The 15,268-nt window shown below is 31.5% G+C and overlaps 2 protein-coding genes across 2 annotated transcripts; both read right to left on the bottom strand.

The window, feature by feature from the left end:
- Positions 1 to 3,621: 3,621 nt before the first annotated feature.
- Marcal1 (SWI/SNF-related matrix-associated actin-dependent regulator of chromatin subfamily A-like protein 1) lies at positions 3,622 to 7,426 on the bottom strand. Its single transcript, XM_065501712.1, has 8 exons — positions 6,826 to 7,426; positions 6,544 to 6,760; positions 5,038 to 5,528; positions 4,827 to 4,977; positions 4,589 to 4,753; positions 4,236 to 4,518; positions 3,972 to 4,166; positions 3,622 to 3,900 (listed from the first exon to the last, which is right to left on the bottom strand). Exons 1-8 carry the CDS (start codon positions 7,409 to 7,411, stop codon positions 3,703 to 3,705), a joined length of 2,286 nt encoding a protein of 761 aa, XP_065357784.1. The 5' UTR covers positions 7,412 to 7,426; the 3' UTR covers positions 3,622 to 3,702.
- Positions 7,427 to 10,819: 3,393 nt separating this feature from the next.
- Orc1 (origin recognition complex subunit 1) lies at positions 10,820 to 14,299 on the bottom strand. Its single transcript, XM_065502023.1, has 5 exons — positions 13,098 to 14,299; positions 12,831 to 13,024; positions 11,742 to 12,768; positions 11,256 to 11,581; positions 10,820 to 11,196 (listed from the first exon to the last, which is right to left on the bottom strand). The coding sequence occupies exons 1-5, from the start codon at positions 14,186 to 14,188 to the stop codon at positions 11,057 to 11,059; spliced, it is 2,778 nt and encodes a 925-aa protein (XP_065358095.1). The 5' UTR covers positions 14,189 to 14,299; the 3' UTR covers positions 10,820 to 11,056.
- Positions 14,300 to 15,268: the final 969 nt, after the last annotated feature.

The following is a 15,268-nucleotide window of genomic DNA, read 5'->3' as shown; positions in this document are numbered from 1 at the left end:
TTGTAACAATTTTGAGTAGTTTTTTAATACATATAGTTTGTGAATACTATGTCGCTTTTTTTGTTTATTTTTGAGTGGAATATTTTAGCCTTTCATTCACTGTTAATCCAGAAAATGGAGCTCCTTTAAATCGTTCCTTCCAGAACCATTCATAAACTACAAAATCTTCTTTCAGTCTTTAAAGTTCTTCAGCAGTCTTTAAAGTTGTTCGGTTTCGGTCACTTTTTTATAATGTCTAACACTAACAATCCGCACTTCTCAAATTTCTAAATTAAACACGTGTAAATATGTATAATGCCGGATAATAGAGGTAATTACGGTTAATCGATGTCAAACAATTTTAATCGATCCAAAAATATTTTCTTTTTCTTTCACGGATAATTGATGTGGCCGGTTAATCACGAATAATCGAGGCCTCACTGTAATACATTACATTGTAATGAGTGGTCATTTAGCTAATTATTTAGGTACTTATTTTTATACCTGTATTCATTTAGCACAACGACAGGTTAGTGAATCAACCTCAACCAAAGCCATTAATTATACCCTTCACCATCGTGAGAAGGGTATATAGTACATATAAGTTTGTAATTTCCACAATATAATTTTCCTACCTTATAAAGTATATCTGTGAACTTTTGACAAAACAACTTAAGTGGAATTATTTGTCCTTGAAGAACTTTATTATTTGTCTCAAAGAATTATACAAAGTATAAATAATAAAATAATTATCGATAAATTCAAAAGTTTTTGCGAATTAAGTTGTATTGTCAAAAACAAATCAACAACAACTTCAAATAAGTTGATTTGTTTTTTATGATATCTCAGAAACTCAGAAGAAGCAGATTAGTGTAAACGGAGCGTTTTGAAAAGTTAGTTTTATTATAAAAAAAACTAAGATATTTTCTTATCTCGACTTAAGATGTTTTGTCCAAACTCCACAGATATATATTCTGTTAAAAACAGACAAACATTTCAGTTTCTAATAGTGGTATTCATGATGAAGAGCTCCTGGCCTGGTAATAGTGTAAAAGAGCAATTTAGTGACACAAAATATTACACATTGTGAACGTATCTTTAAAATTTGCTGTCGATAAATTTTATTCTCGAACCATAGATTGCATTTGAAATGCACTTTTTCTTTCTTCAGATTTGTTCACATTATTTTGTATTATATTTTTATACCCTTCACCTTCGTGATAAGGGTATATGTATATAAGTTTGTCATTCCGTTTGTAATTTCTACATTTTTCATTTCCGACCCTATGAAGTATATATAGTCTGGATCCTTATAGATAGCGGAGTCGATTAAGCCATGTCCGTCTGTCTGTTGAAATCAATTTTCTGAAGACCCCAGATATCTTCGGTATCCAAATCTTCAATAATTCCGTCAGACATGCTTTCGGGAAGTTTGCTATTTAAAATCAGCAAAATCGGTCCATAAATAACAGAGATATGAGCAAAAAACCGGGACAACCTCGATTTTTGACCCATTTTTGATCTATATCTGGATTACTAAGTCATTAATATAGACAATATGGATATCTAATGATAGATATTTCAAAGTCCATTGCAACGATGTAGATAAGGCTATAGTAAGTTGGACCTACAATGGGTCAAAATCGGGAAAAATATTTGTTTACCCGAATTTTTTTTTCATCAAAAAATTTGTTTTGTCATAATTTTTTTTTTCCACAAAAAAAAAATTTAAAAACTAAAAAAAAAAATTTTTTTTAAAAAATTTGGAAAAAACTTTTTAAAAAAAATTAAAAAACAATTTAAAAAAAATAAAAAATTTTGAAAAACAATTAAAAAAAAATTAAATTTTGTTTACCTAAAAATTATTTTAAAGTATAATTTGGTGAAGGGTATGTAAGATTCGGCACAGCCGAATATAGCTCTCTTAGTTGTTTTTCTATAAATATAAAAAACAAAATTACCTCAAATAGTTTAGAAAGCAAAAGTGTAAAGAAGTAAAAAAGTAGTTCTAATGTATTTCGTTTTTGGTTTTTGCTAAACAGCACTTTTGCTACTTTGCTAGAGAAAGTACTCTACATTGTGAATACCGTTATTGTAAACTTACGATAAAGTAACTAGTACATGAATCAATGAGTAGGCAGCTAGACTTTGTCACTATTTCCAAACCACTTTGACATTTTTGTGTGTTATTGCCATATCGAGTCCTTAGCGCCAAATTATCGTAAGCGACAAAACACAAATTTTACAGGAGAAGGTTTTTTTTGATTATTTTGAAATATATACATAGAATTAAAAATGTTATGATGCGATATAATATAATTTCGTTCAAGCTATTTGTCTATTTTTAAAAAATATTAATAATTTTTGACAATTAAAAATGTGTGGAATACTTTATAGAAAAATATGACAAAAAATATTTTTTATTGAATTTTTGCATAGATACAAATTTTTCAAATTGAAATTAAATTTTTATTTATAAATAGTTTTTAATGAAATTTCACAGTTATGTAGATTTTTCTTTAGAATTTTGAAATTTCTTATCAGCAATCCCGCAGTTCACAAAAAAGTGTTGAAAAATTCCAAAAATGGTAATTTTTAGTTTTTTGGCTATAATATCCATACCAGGGTCGGGGTTATCGGGACCCTTTACAAAATAATTAGAATCATATTGAGCCACCTATAATCGGTTACTACATTTTGATGTCGGATATGCGATTTGAGAATTTTTGCCCTAAAATTTTATTTTATTTTAAAAAAGGTGTTTTTTGAAAGAACCTGGTCCCCTCGGTAACAACAATTTTGAAATTAGTTTTCCTTTAAAATATTTTATGAAAACTTGGCTTGACGAAAGTAGAAATTCCTTATACATCCTTAATTCTTTTTCCATTTGACACACACATGTGTTGTTAGTACAATTAAGGAAAACTATAGAAAATGGGGAAATATTTGGATACGCTGTTATCAAAAAACTGGAGTAGGGTGGGTGAAAATGTTGAAAATTTAATTTTCAAATGCGAATATCTCCTAAGCTATAAAAGATAATTGATAGTGCTCGATGAGAAGATTCTACATGTATAATGTTTTTGAAATCGGAACTCAAACCAAGAAATAATATCGTTTTAAAAATGTTGGTTGTGCCCCTGGTGGGTCCATGAGGTCCACGTTCAAAACTTAAACTCGACAACATTTCTTTTTTGCGCATGTGAAATTTCATTCAAACCAATCTAACCATGTAGAAGTTACATATTTATTTCCCTCTTTTTTTTCTATACCACTGTATGTCGCTTACGATAAAATTCGTTTACTGTAAAATGTAAACATTGACTTACGATAATATCTTACCCCTTATATTTTTGATGTTATTAACAATTTTGATATTCTGAGAACGCTAAAACATCAGTCGGTCCATAAAATTTTAATTTTATTACTCGATATTACTGTAACGAGCTGATTCATATCTGTATAATTTGTGACCAACATTGTCAATTTACTTTTAAGTTTTGTAAATTTAATTAATAATTTAATTCAGGTTGAATCGGTAGCCAACCTCGGTAAGTACATTTGTAAGCAAGACCCATGAATTTCCTTTAGTGATTACTTTTTTCTTTGAACATATTAATGTTTATTCAGAATAGCCAACGGTTCGTATATTTAATTTTTTATTTGCTTTAAAATATTTCAATATGCACAAATTGTATTCATAAAAACAAATTCTATAAAATCCTAACATATTATATCCTTAAAAGCATCATCGTCATCATCTAGGAAAAAATCATTAATATCTTCAATTTCTTTACTTATATCTAAATTTAGGCTTGTATTCTTAACAGTTACAGGAGATTTCTCATTGTTACAAGTATCCGAAACTTGCGGTTTTTCTTCTGATTTAGTGGGTGAAAAATAATTCTCAATTTTATTGGACTGTAAAGAAAAATTTAAAATAATTTTTTAATATTTTTTTTTTTAAATAATAACAAAACCATAATACATACAGTTATTGGCGCTGCGGTATGAGTAGCATCTTGAAGATTATCACAAAAAAGGCCAGCTTTATTAAGTATATCTTGTTTATTTTTCAACATGTTCCATATGTGATCATCGGCCGTTTTTGTGGCCATTAAATAGCGGCACGTCACAGGATTTGTTTGGCCTATACGATGGGCACGACTTTCAGCTTGAGCCAAAGTCTGAACAAAAGACATTAAATTTTATATATTGCATACATATTAGTAAACATTATATTATTAAAAACTTACACTAGGATTCCAGGTTAATTCTGCAAATATAATTATCTCGGCTGCCGTTAATGTTATACCAGAATTGCAGGCTCCCAAGGATAATACCGCCACTTTACATGAAGGGTTCTTTTGAAATCTGTCGATGAATTCTCCTCTATCTTGCTTGCGGGTGGCACCATCGATGCGTATGTATTTTACTTTCAGTTTAGTTAAACAGTCACATATCGCATCCATCATTATGCGGTGATGAGCAAAAACTATAAATTTCTTTGGTTGTTTAACTAATTGCTTTAAATAGGCACTAGGTATAAACATTTAGATTTGATTTTAATTTACAATACATTTTTTTCCTCATTCAGAAAACAACTTACCACACTGCCTTTATTTTAACTTCGGCAGTTTGAGCATAAAATCTTAAAAGAATTTGTTCTCTGTCACCAGCTTTGCAAGTTTGCAAATTTTGGGCTACATTATTTAAAGACTCCTTGACCTCATCACTGGGCCAAACTAAGGCAGGATCTAAAACAACAGTTTCTCTGCGAAAAGCAAGAAGTTTTTATATAGATTTTTAATATTGTTGTTTTATTAATTAATAATTAATATTGTTACCGAAATTTCTCTGATAAATCGTTGAGTACCTCCGCTTTGGTTCTTCTAATCATGTATTTAAGGTTCAACACCACATTTAATTCTTTGAGATTAGATTGACCATTAGCATCCCAGCCAAAGTTTGATTGTTTGCCATCACAATAACGGCTGGCTGTAAGAATTTTTATTTTTTTATTTTCAATAAATCAATATGAATCTATCAAAAACCTACTAAAATCCATGAAACCCATAAATTTTCTATCAACCATTTGTAATTGACTAAATAATTCCAGAGGCCTTGAAAGCGCCGGTGTCCCAGACAACAATATAACATGTTTAGCCTGTTGCGATAAACGATCTGCTACCAAGGTACATTTCGCTTTGGAATTTTTTAGATTGTGTGATTCATCGAATATAAGAAAACCAAATTTACGTTCCATTATTTGATTAACATTTCGCTCCATCATGCTGTAACTTGTGATAAGGACTTTACAATCGCCAATATATTGTTGATTGGAATTCAAAACCTGTATATAATGCAGGGGTATAGAAGGTAGCAAATCTCTGATATGTTGCGCCCAAGAATCACGCGTTGATGCAGTTGTACAAATAAATAAGGGCCAATCGTCACGATAGAAATCTGCTACAGCAATGGCTTGATATGTTTTGCCCAAGCCCATTTCATCACAAATCATGCAGCGTCCTTGTTGGGCAATAGCAAAACTAAAATATGTACGTACATATAAAGCAAATAGAAAAATTTCTTTAAAGTATATTTGGTCGATTCACAAGGTCTCCTATCATGTCATATTGGCATAATGTCCTAATATTTCACAATTGTTTTAAAATGTCGTTATTGTCTTTCAAGCAAAAAATTTCCTAAAATAATACTACTCTGTATGCTATGTTTATTGTGTTATCGTATCCAACCTGCAGAGACCTGCGCCGAACGCCGGAATAAATCGTAATACGTCTGGGTCAACTGATTTTCATTTGTTAGCATCGAACAAATCTGTTTTATCTGTGCAGAAACAATACTGCACATTTAAGAAGAAAACTTATACATTAATTCTCGAAATTTACTGATAAAAATTTCCCTGGAATTTCCAAAAAAATATTCTTGGGAGTTCCCGTGAAAATTTTGCCGATTAGGCAAAATGTCCTACTGTGAGAAAAGTTCCAGGTTCGAATCATGCCTGGGGACATTTTTTTATTATATTTATATATATATATATATTATAAATATGTTAATAATTAAAAAAATCAATTGATAATAAATAATTAGTGCTATACTTTGGTATTAGTCAGGTTTAATCAATGTTTTAAATTAATATCATCCATTTCAACCGAACCAAGAGGACTATACCAAATATATTTATGGATTATTCTTTGTAAGTTATTTGACCCGTCGGGAAGTTGATTACAACAGAAAGGCGGACATGACTATATCGACTCCAATATATATAACGATCCAGAATATATATATTTGTTCGCAAATGAAAAATGTGGAAAGTTTTAAACTAAATGAAAAACTTATAATCTTAAAACCACGTTTGTTGAAGGATGTGAAAACAACTAGACATTTTCAAAATGGGTTCGAAAATCTATATCCTTTAAAATGATATACCTCTAATGTACAAAAGTATAAGTTATAATTTTCTTAGCACCACTTCATTTAACAACCCTAATAACAATTAATTTTTCAGAAATATATATAAAACTACGAAACAAATCTTACCATACACCGTCTTGTTGAAAAGGCATCAACTTTTCCGCTAAAGTAGGCTCTATCGATTCTAAACATGTTCTATTTATTGTTTTTGCTGGTCTTTGACACAAATTAAGCACGGTCTTAGGTATAACGCCAATAACAATGTCAGGTTTTAAAGGATTAATGCGCTCCTGCAAAAGTTTATAATCTGTTAAGGCAAAATTCCAACATCGGGTATTGGCATCTAACAGATAAAATAATTATTTTTTAGACAGAATCAAAAAAAGTAATAAGATCCTTTTAACATACCATAAGACTTGCTGGGAATGCTTTTAAAAACTTCAATTAGCTGGACATGATAACTGGATGGTTGTACTTCAAAACGCAATGGAGATATCATTGCCACTTTACAGGTAACACTTTTGACAAAAACAGAGGCTAATTGTTTTTGCGGCGTGGTGGTAGATGACATACCTAATATGGGGCCTTTAGGTTTATCAACAAATCCATTGGTGTTTGTTTTTTTATAAAAATTTGTCGCCCCCTCCGTTGAAGGTCTTTTATATGGATGAGCAGTGTCTCGGGCTGGATTTTGTTGTTGTTGTCGTTGAACAAACACATTACTGCCCTTTAAATCACTCAGAAAAGACGAGGCTCTGTTTTCCGCACGTCCCGCTGGCTTGGAAGAAGCATTTGCCAGTGTTGGTGTTGATGTCAACTTTGGAACATTGGTATTATAGCTGGCGTGGTTAGAATTTATGGTAGATACTCCTGTTAATGTTTTGTTTATATTATTGTTATCGGTGTTTATTGAATGTTGAGCCTTTTTAGCCCTTAACTTTTCCGATGCAATTCGTTTCTTCTCAGCTATTTCTGCTGCCGAGCACATAGACATTTTAATATATTGATGTTATATTTACTAAATTTATTATCATTTGCACTAATTATATTAAGGAAAATTGTAAATCGTTCGCCAAAAATGAAAACAAATTTTGAAATGTTAAATATATCTTCAGATGTTGCGGGAACAAATAGAATTTATTATAAGGTGGTGTCGATTCTACAACAAATACAACATTTAAGATAACCACTTGCAATTTATTTTGTTTATGTTGTTTGTGCTGTCAAAGTCAGCCGCAACAAAGAATAGTGAATTTGACAGCTCAAACATCTAAACAACTAAAGAAAAAAGATAATCAGCAGTCCTACCAATACCACCTTATTATAAATACGCCTTGTGCGGGAACAGTGGTTTATGAGGATTGCCAAGGCCACATAAATGATTAATAAAATTGTATAAGATATAGTAAATGTAATTTAGTGCCGGGATCAAGCACGATATACTCTAATCTAGACTCATTAACAGGGCAACCAAAAATATGCTCTAAAAAAAGTGTTTTATGCGCATAAAATATGCACTTAAAAACGAAAAATATGCTCTTAAAATATAAAAAATATGCACTTAAAAATAGTTGGTTTTTGTTGAATTTCAAAGTTTTATTAAACAAATAAGTAGAAAGTAAAAAAAATATTGAGCTCATAAATTAAATTTGGTAATTATACATGAAAATAGTCTGATTCAATTCATTTTATTATTGCAATAAATTACTATGTATTTACTTAAGTTTTCAAATTCTTTGTTTTAAATTTCCGTAGAGTTTCTTAGACAATCTTAATCAATTGATCAATTCAATTTTAAACAGTCTAATACTTAAAATTTGTTTAGTAATTATTAGGATAATATTTGACTTTCTGAATTCATGTGCCCCAATATGTATAGGATTAGTAGGGAGAGGATGTTCTGCATAAATTTCTCTAAATGTTTCTATTCTACATGTAGATTTAAAAACCACCTTTTTATCATTTAAATATTTAAAAAAAAACTCGTTGGGTGTTTAATTTTTTGGTGAAAAAATTTAAATGGATTTTGGAGCATTCATCATGTATTTAGGTTAACATCTAAATAAATTCGGCTTCAAAAATTTAAATAGAATTATCAAAAAGCCTTACAATTGTTGAATGATATTTTTTATTTAAGACTGCGGTGATTATCATTGGGACTCAAAATGGGTGACCCGATGTACTAGAAGATAGTGTGCTGGACTATCAATCTGAGAGTTGCGAGTTCGATTCCTGTCAGAGACTCTGGCTGTATCAGCAGACAAGCAAAACGCTTAGCATTGTTTCCTCTATCTATCTAATATCTTCGTTAGAATTTGTGTAAATCTATCAACGAACAATGAATGCGAGGTTTTCAATAGATCTTAATATTCTGAACATTTGTTTAATAATTTTATATTAATGGTAAACTGTCAATGCCTAACTAACCATAACTTTCTAAAGCAAACTTAAGTTTTTTTTTTGTATTTTGAAAATGTATCCAAAATTTTGTTAAGAAATTGTCCATAATACATACAATTTTGAAATTTTATTTACCCAATAAGCATTTTTGTTGGAATTCAAGTTGAATGCAAGTGTAATTCAAGCCTTTAATTATAGTCAAGCAATTGAATTACAATTGAATTGCAGTTGTATTACACTTTATCTCAATATCATTATCCAGTAAAAAGGAAATATAAATTTAAGCCATATGTTTTTTGTTTGAAAAATATTTAATTTTTCAAATATTTTTCAAGTTTAAAACATAATTATTTTTACATTCAAGTCAAATTATAACAAAATGTTCAAGTGCTTGAATTTTTGGGACTTTGGTGCTTACTGGGTACATTTTTTACGTATTTTTTATTATTTGTTAAATGTTGATATTTGTGTTTGTATTTTTTTAATTTAATTCAAATATACGGAAATTAAGCTCCCTTAAATCCACCAAAATTCAATGAAGATAAGGCGATTATGGGTATTCTAATTTTTTCTTTAAGTAACTTAGGCCAATTATCATTGGACCCTGAAAAATAGTAAAATATAGAAATAAAAAATTACAATGCAAACAATAAAATTATATTAAGAAAACAAAATAATTAAAAAAAGAAAATATGCAACAAAAATATGCAGTTATGAGCTAAATATGCCAAAATATGCTATAAAAAGCAAAATATGATAAAATATGCTGTAAAGAGCAAAATATGCAAAAATATGCACTAACAAATCGATGGCAAAATTCTTAAAATTGTCTGAAACGGATAAATAACTAACTCATACGTTTATACGACGCACAGCAAAAAATATGATATTGCATAATTTTGGTTGCCCTGCTCATTAATGTCAAGTAACTTTTTTTTTAATTCGGCGGGATGCTGTTTCCTATTACCTGATTAGAATCATACATATACTTCGGTATAAATCAAAATCTTCGAAACTGCATACATTTTAATAATTTTGTTGGTGTTGATAGCTCTCATAAGTATAAGCACAGAAACGTTAAAATGTTTGCCTGCTTTCTCTTAGTTTAGGAGTTACAGGAATTTAAAGTCAATATATATAATAGTAAATTTATCATATACTTAGAAAATGATCTGATCATTATGGGTATCATTGAATAGTGCTTCAAAATACCTTTTATATGATATATAATATGGCACTGTTTATTAATATTGTGATCATAAATTCCTTTTTGAATTTATATGACAGTACTTAAGAAAATTTTGATATACAGAAAGAGTGAAAGTGAACCAACTTTTGAAATCGATGTCTTCCGTTCGGGATGAAATTTACATCAAGCTTATTCCTATTGGTTAGTAACTCAGACAGAATTTTTCAAAAATAAGTGAAAAATTTCAACATCCCACTCAGCGCCAAAAATGCTCTTAAAGGAAAAAACTTAAGCTTTCATTCGATTAATTTTAAAATAGAGTTTTGGAAAAAAAAGTCAACAAAGTTTTTGATTTAGAAAAAAAAAACAATCGGAAGACATCGATTTCAAAAGTTGGTTCACTTGACATAAAATCCCCCCCATATATATCAAATATTTTACTTTTACCAGCTGTGTTATATTTCGCCCGTTCTGTAAATTGAGTGGTTTAAAAAACGTGTGATTTTCAAAAATGAATAATTGACAAATTGATGTTGTAGGCTTGTTTAATCTTCTAATTTAAGAGAAAATCAACTATTGACTTGAATCTTGGTTATGTTGGCTTGTCGTTTTATAACCCTTTTTATAAACAATATTTTGCTCCAATCAATGTATTCCTGTACCTAATGTGGCATATTTTTGGCACACAAGGAAATATGCGTGAGAAGGAACAAATTTTTATTATGTAATTATTGGAAAGTACTGAAGATTATGGTGTCTCCTTGTAGGTTTTCGAAACCATTTATTTATTTTTCAGTATTTGCACCAAAAGCATTTTGTGAATGTTTTCACCACTTAGTATTTTTATTAATTTTATTGTAACAAATTTGTACTTTAGGCTTTTATTAAAATAAATAATTGTTTAAAAATGTAATGTGTTTGTTTAAAAATGTGATAATGACAATGAGATAAAATGAAATAATATCTGTATAAAACTATTTAATGAAAAATCGCAAATAAATAATTAACAAGTAGTAATTTCAATATATGAACTAGTCTCTGCTGTTGCATTCAATTATTCACTTTTAAAGCGTAGTGTATATCATCCATGCTAACATTAAGTAAAATCTTTTGGAATATATCGTTGCGTGAATGTTCACATATTAGAAGGCGTTCTGCACCCAACTTTGAGCAAATTCTCAAAGCACGACCTGATAAGAAAAACATCATCATTACTATATGAGTATGTTAATAATTAATATGCATTTACCTGGTGTTGGGATTAAGGCTCCCATAAATGCAGCTATAGATTCAATTTGCGAATAAACGCCCATAAAGGAAGTTTCTTCTACTCCGGTACGATTTACTTCGGAAACAACAGCCTGCAAAAAAATCTGTTCTAACCGAGAGCAATTCTTTATAGCCTGCACCTTTGCACTGGCTATCATCTCAGCTAAAGCTTGCTGAACGTGCAACATATTGACGCATTGTACGCCACTTGGTCCCGCTTTCGTAGCAGCAGCATCGGCAATTTCAGTGGCGCGCCGACAAATGTCCAAAGCACGACGAGCATCACCCGACACGGCAGCAACTTTTCTATGAAAGTAAAAGAATTAGCAACTTGTTTAGTTTTTAAAGTTTTATAATTGTTTAACTAATTACAAAATCCGCAAAGGAAAAATACATATACGTAAATTACTCTATTAAACTAATTACGCCCAAATCTGATGGCAAACTGTACGTATTTTGAACTTACCTTGCTACCAACTGCACTGCGTCACCTTTAAATGCCTCTGAGCCACTTAAACGTCCAGTCACAATTTCTTGCAACTGTTTGTGCGTATAAGGCTGAAAGGTTAAACGAGTTAAACCCAGGCGAGATGTGACTTTACCCATCAGCAAACGTTCTGGCAAATCCATGGTATTAGCAATTGTTACCACCACCAAACGTGCTGCAGATTTTGTGGGCCAATCTAGTAAATTGTAAACGACATCTTGTCTTCTGTTACACAAAATATCTAGTTCATCTACCAACAAAACGGTGGTTACTCTCCTAGGCGCGGGCGTAGTAAAACGCTTTTCCAACAATGTATGAGCATGCTCCCAAGACAACGTTTTGCCAGTTAGTTGTCTATATATATGAACATAAGCCTGGCGTGGTTCGGTTAAACGCATGCCGTTGATTTCCAAAAAATCAAAAGGTGGCATTTCATCTTCAGACACTTTTTTCTGCAAGCTTCTTATAACGCCTGTGACAGTAGCAGTTTTACCCGTTCCTGGAACACCTGAGACGTACATACAACCACCGCATTGATCCTGAATTTTACCCTCTAAGAATGTATAAATATTTTCAAACTCCTTTTCACGACAGGGCAAAGATTTTGGCACAACTGAAACATGTAAACGCTCGCGAGCGACTTGTAACTCCGTTTTACCCTTTTCCTCTCCAGTTAAAGAATTGCGTTTTTTCAGTGTCGGTTTAATTTCACCGGAACGTATCATTTTTAGTTTTTGTGAAGGTGTTCGAGGAGTGCCCGGAGTTTCAGTGTTTGCCGACTTCGTAGTACTTCTTCTACCCTTGGTAGGAGTTTTTTGAGTACTTTTTGTTGGTGTCGACTGTTCGACCAACGTTCCTATGCCTTTATCAGCCTCTACATCAACGGCAGCTATTAAAGATTTCCTGGCTTTATTACGTTTGGGAGTGCTTATGACTTCATCGTCATTAAATATGCGTTTCTCCACAATACTTGATAACTGAATGCTTCTTTTTGGAGTACCTTCAGCTTTTTTAAAAATTGTAAAAATTTATTAAGTCAACTTCATTCATAAAATTGTTTAGACTTACCCATTTTTGTAGCTGTTGATTTTAATATACTTTTCCTGCGATTCGACGGCGTACCTACGGATGTTTCTTTCATTTTTTTTGTTGGAGTGTTATAAATATCTGCAGGGTTGTGTATCGAACTCTTTGGGGAATGTTGTTGTTGTTGTATAGCCAGAGGATCTTCATCCAAAGAAGCTAGTCGAGAAGAGCGACGTCTTCAAAATAAGATAAGGTATAGAAATAAGATTTAATAACCAAATTACATAAATTCGTTTTCTTTTTTATTACCTTTCAGACAACCTCAATTTGATTTTCATGTCATTTGGTGGCTGTTGCGGATCCGGAGTACCTTTAACAATTGAATAATTGAGACAATCAGAATCTGCAGTAGTATCAGCCACACCAGTTTCCAAACTCATATTAAGATTTCTTTTAGCAGCTGCCGCTCTTGATCTAGGTGTTACTTTAACGTTCTGTTCCGCCAATGGCGAGGCGGTTAAATAATTTGCATTAAAATCATCTTCCTCTGAGCATTTTCCACTAGACGTTGATTTCTTTTTTTCCGATAAGCGTACAACACTGCGACCTCCTATGATTTTTATAGGCGATACTTTATTTTCGGCATTAAAATAATTTAGGTCAATAAATTCTACTGCATTTTCCGCGCATATTTTTTGCTTGTGTGTTGACGAGTCTGCACTTGCCACTACTGATGATCGTCTGGATTTTTTCGTAGAGGTAGATTTTGATTCCAAAGAGATTTTTTCTGCTGTGGATTTTCTTCTAGCACGTACGGATGCAATTTCTTCATTGGCAAATTCCAAGGGCACCAATCGATACGAATTCTTTACTTTTATAAATTTATAACGACACACAAACATTGGACAGCCTTTACTATTTTCCAATACGTTTTCTAACAAACCTGCAGCAGATGTTTCGGAAGGGCCACATATAACACTGCACTTACGAAAAACTGTCTCCAACGATATGTCTGAATCGTATGGACGATGCTCCTCAATCAACTCTAAGCTAAAATCCACACAAATATTGTCGTTGTCAAAGTGTTTGTGGGGAACGCACTCGGGACGAGAATACCATTGAACTAAAGCGCGACAAGGATCACGATTTGACATTTCTCTCAATTCATACAAATGCAAAATCTTTGCAATATCACACCCCTCCACAGAATCGGGATCCGATGCATCCGCATTCGAAACCAAAACAAAATCGCCAACGCTCAACGTCAGAGGACCGATAATGCACTTGGTATAGAAAAATACGTTCTTATGTTGTAAATGCGCAACGTTTACTTGCGGATCGTGTGCTCCAATCCATTTAACTATTGGGGCACTTGAATGTGCAATTTGCTTTAGAGCCATTTTTGTTTATTAATTGAACTAAATTTTATTATTGTTTGTGTAAGCAATTTTTAATTAGTTCATTTATTGCAATCAACTTTTTCTGTTTGCTCTTTCTGCGACTTCAGCAGATGTTATTTTCTTTCAAAAAGTGCGTTGGTATTTTTCGCGCCAAAACAAACATTTGGCACAATTCAATGCAAATGTGTAAAAAGTACAAACAGAAAAGTAAACAAAAGTATTCTAGAGATTAAACAAAAAGTCGACCTTTCGATTTTAAAGGTCGACTTTTCGAAATTTCGATTTTTATAATTTTTGAATATTTAAATCGACTATTTTCGGCTTTACAAATATTCTCGACTTTTCGAAATTTTGATTTTTATAATTTTTGAATATTTAAATCGACTATTTTCGGCTTTACAAATATTCTAGATTTTTTAAAAATCTAAAAAAGTTGACTTTATTGCCTATTTGACATGAAATTATTGAAAAAAATCATTCAACACAAAATATAAGCAAAATACACCTCAGTTTTTCATAGAACTTCTCGTGTTGAAAATTTTGTATTTGTGACCTTCTCAGTAATCACTCTGCTGTTGTTCTGCCGACTTTATTGCTTGTACTTAAGGCTACATTAGTCTTTGCGTTCAGTAACGTTTTCTGCCGTCCTGAATGTAGTTAGTTTTTCCGTAAGATCGTATCAGCTGTTTTTAAAATAATAACCAAAATAACAACTTGGTGATTTTGTTACTATTTTCAGTGTTTTTATACCCTTCACCTTCGTGAGAAGGGTATATATAAGTTTGTCATTCCGTTTGTAATTTCTACATTTTTCATTTCCGACCCTATAAAGTATATATATTCTGGATCCTTATAGATAGCGGAATCGATGTATCGAACTCTTTGGGGAATGTTGAAGTTGTTGTATAGCCAGAGGATTTTCATCCAATGAAGCTAGTCGAGAAGAGCGACGTCTTCATAATAAGATAAGGTATACAAACAAGATTTAATAACCAAATTACATAAATTCGTATGTATATATAAAGTATATATATTCTGGATCCTTATAGATAGCGGAGTCGATTAAGCCACGTCCGTCTG

This window comes from Calliphora vicina, chromosome 2 (assembly GCF_958450345.1).
Source record: "Calliphora vicina chromosome 2, idCalVici1.1, whole genome shotgun sequence".
In the NCBI taxonomy this organism is placed as follows: Eukaryota; Metazoa; Arthropoda; class Insecta; order Diptera; family Calliphoridae; genus Calliphora; species Calliphora vicina.
Note: the sequence above shows the minus strand (reverse complement) of the source record. Positions and strands in the feature narration are given on the sequence as shown.

Excerpts from the sequence above, each read along its gene's own strand:
- Marcal1 (XM_065501712.1), bottom strand. The coding sequence starts at position 7,411 with ATGTCTATGTGCTCGGCAGCAGAAATAGCTGAGAAGAAACGAATTGCA. Across the intron at positions 5,529-6,543 it reads TTTCAACAAGACGGTGTATG|TTTTGCTATTGCCCAACAAG; the intron begins GTAAGATTTGTT and ends TACATATTTTAG. Across the intron at positions 4,167-4,235 it reads AATTAACCTGGAATCCTAGT|ACTTTGGCTCAAGCTGAAAG; the intron begins GTAAGTTTTTAA and ends TCTTTTGTTCAG.
- Orc1 (XM_065502023.1), bottom strand. The coding sequence starts at position 14,188 with ATGGCTCTAAAGCAAATTGCACATTCAAGTGCCCCAATAGTTAAATGG. Across the intron at positions 13,025-13,097 it reads AAATTGAGGTTGTCTGAAAG|ACGTCGCTCTTCTCGACTAG; the intron begins GTAATAAAAAAG and ends CTTATTTTGAAG. Across the intron at positions 11,197-11,255 it reads AGCCTTAATCCCAACACCAG|GTCGTGCTTTGAGAATTTGC; the intron begins GTAAATGCATAT and ends TTTTCTTATCAG.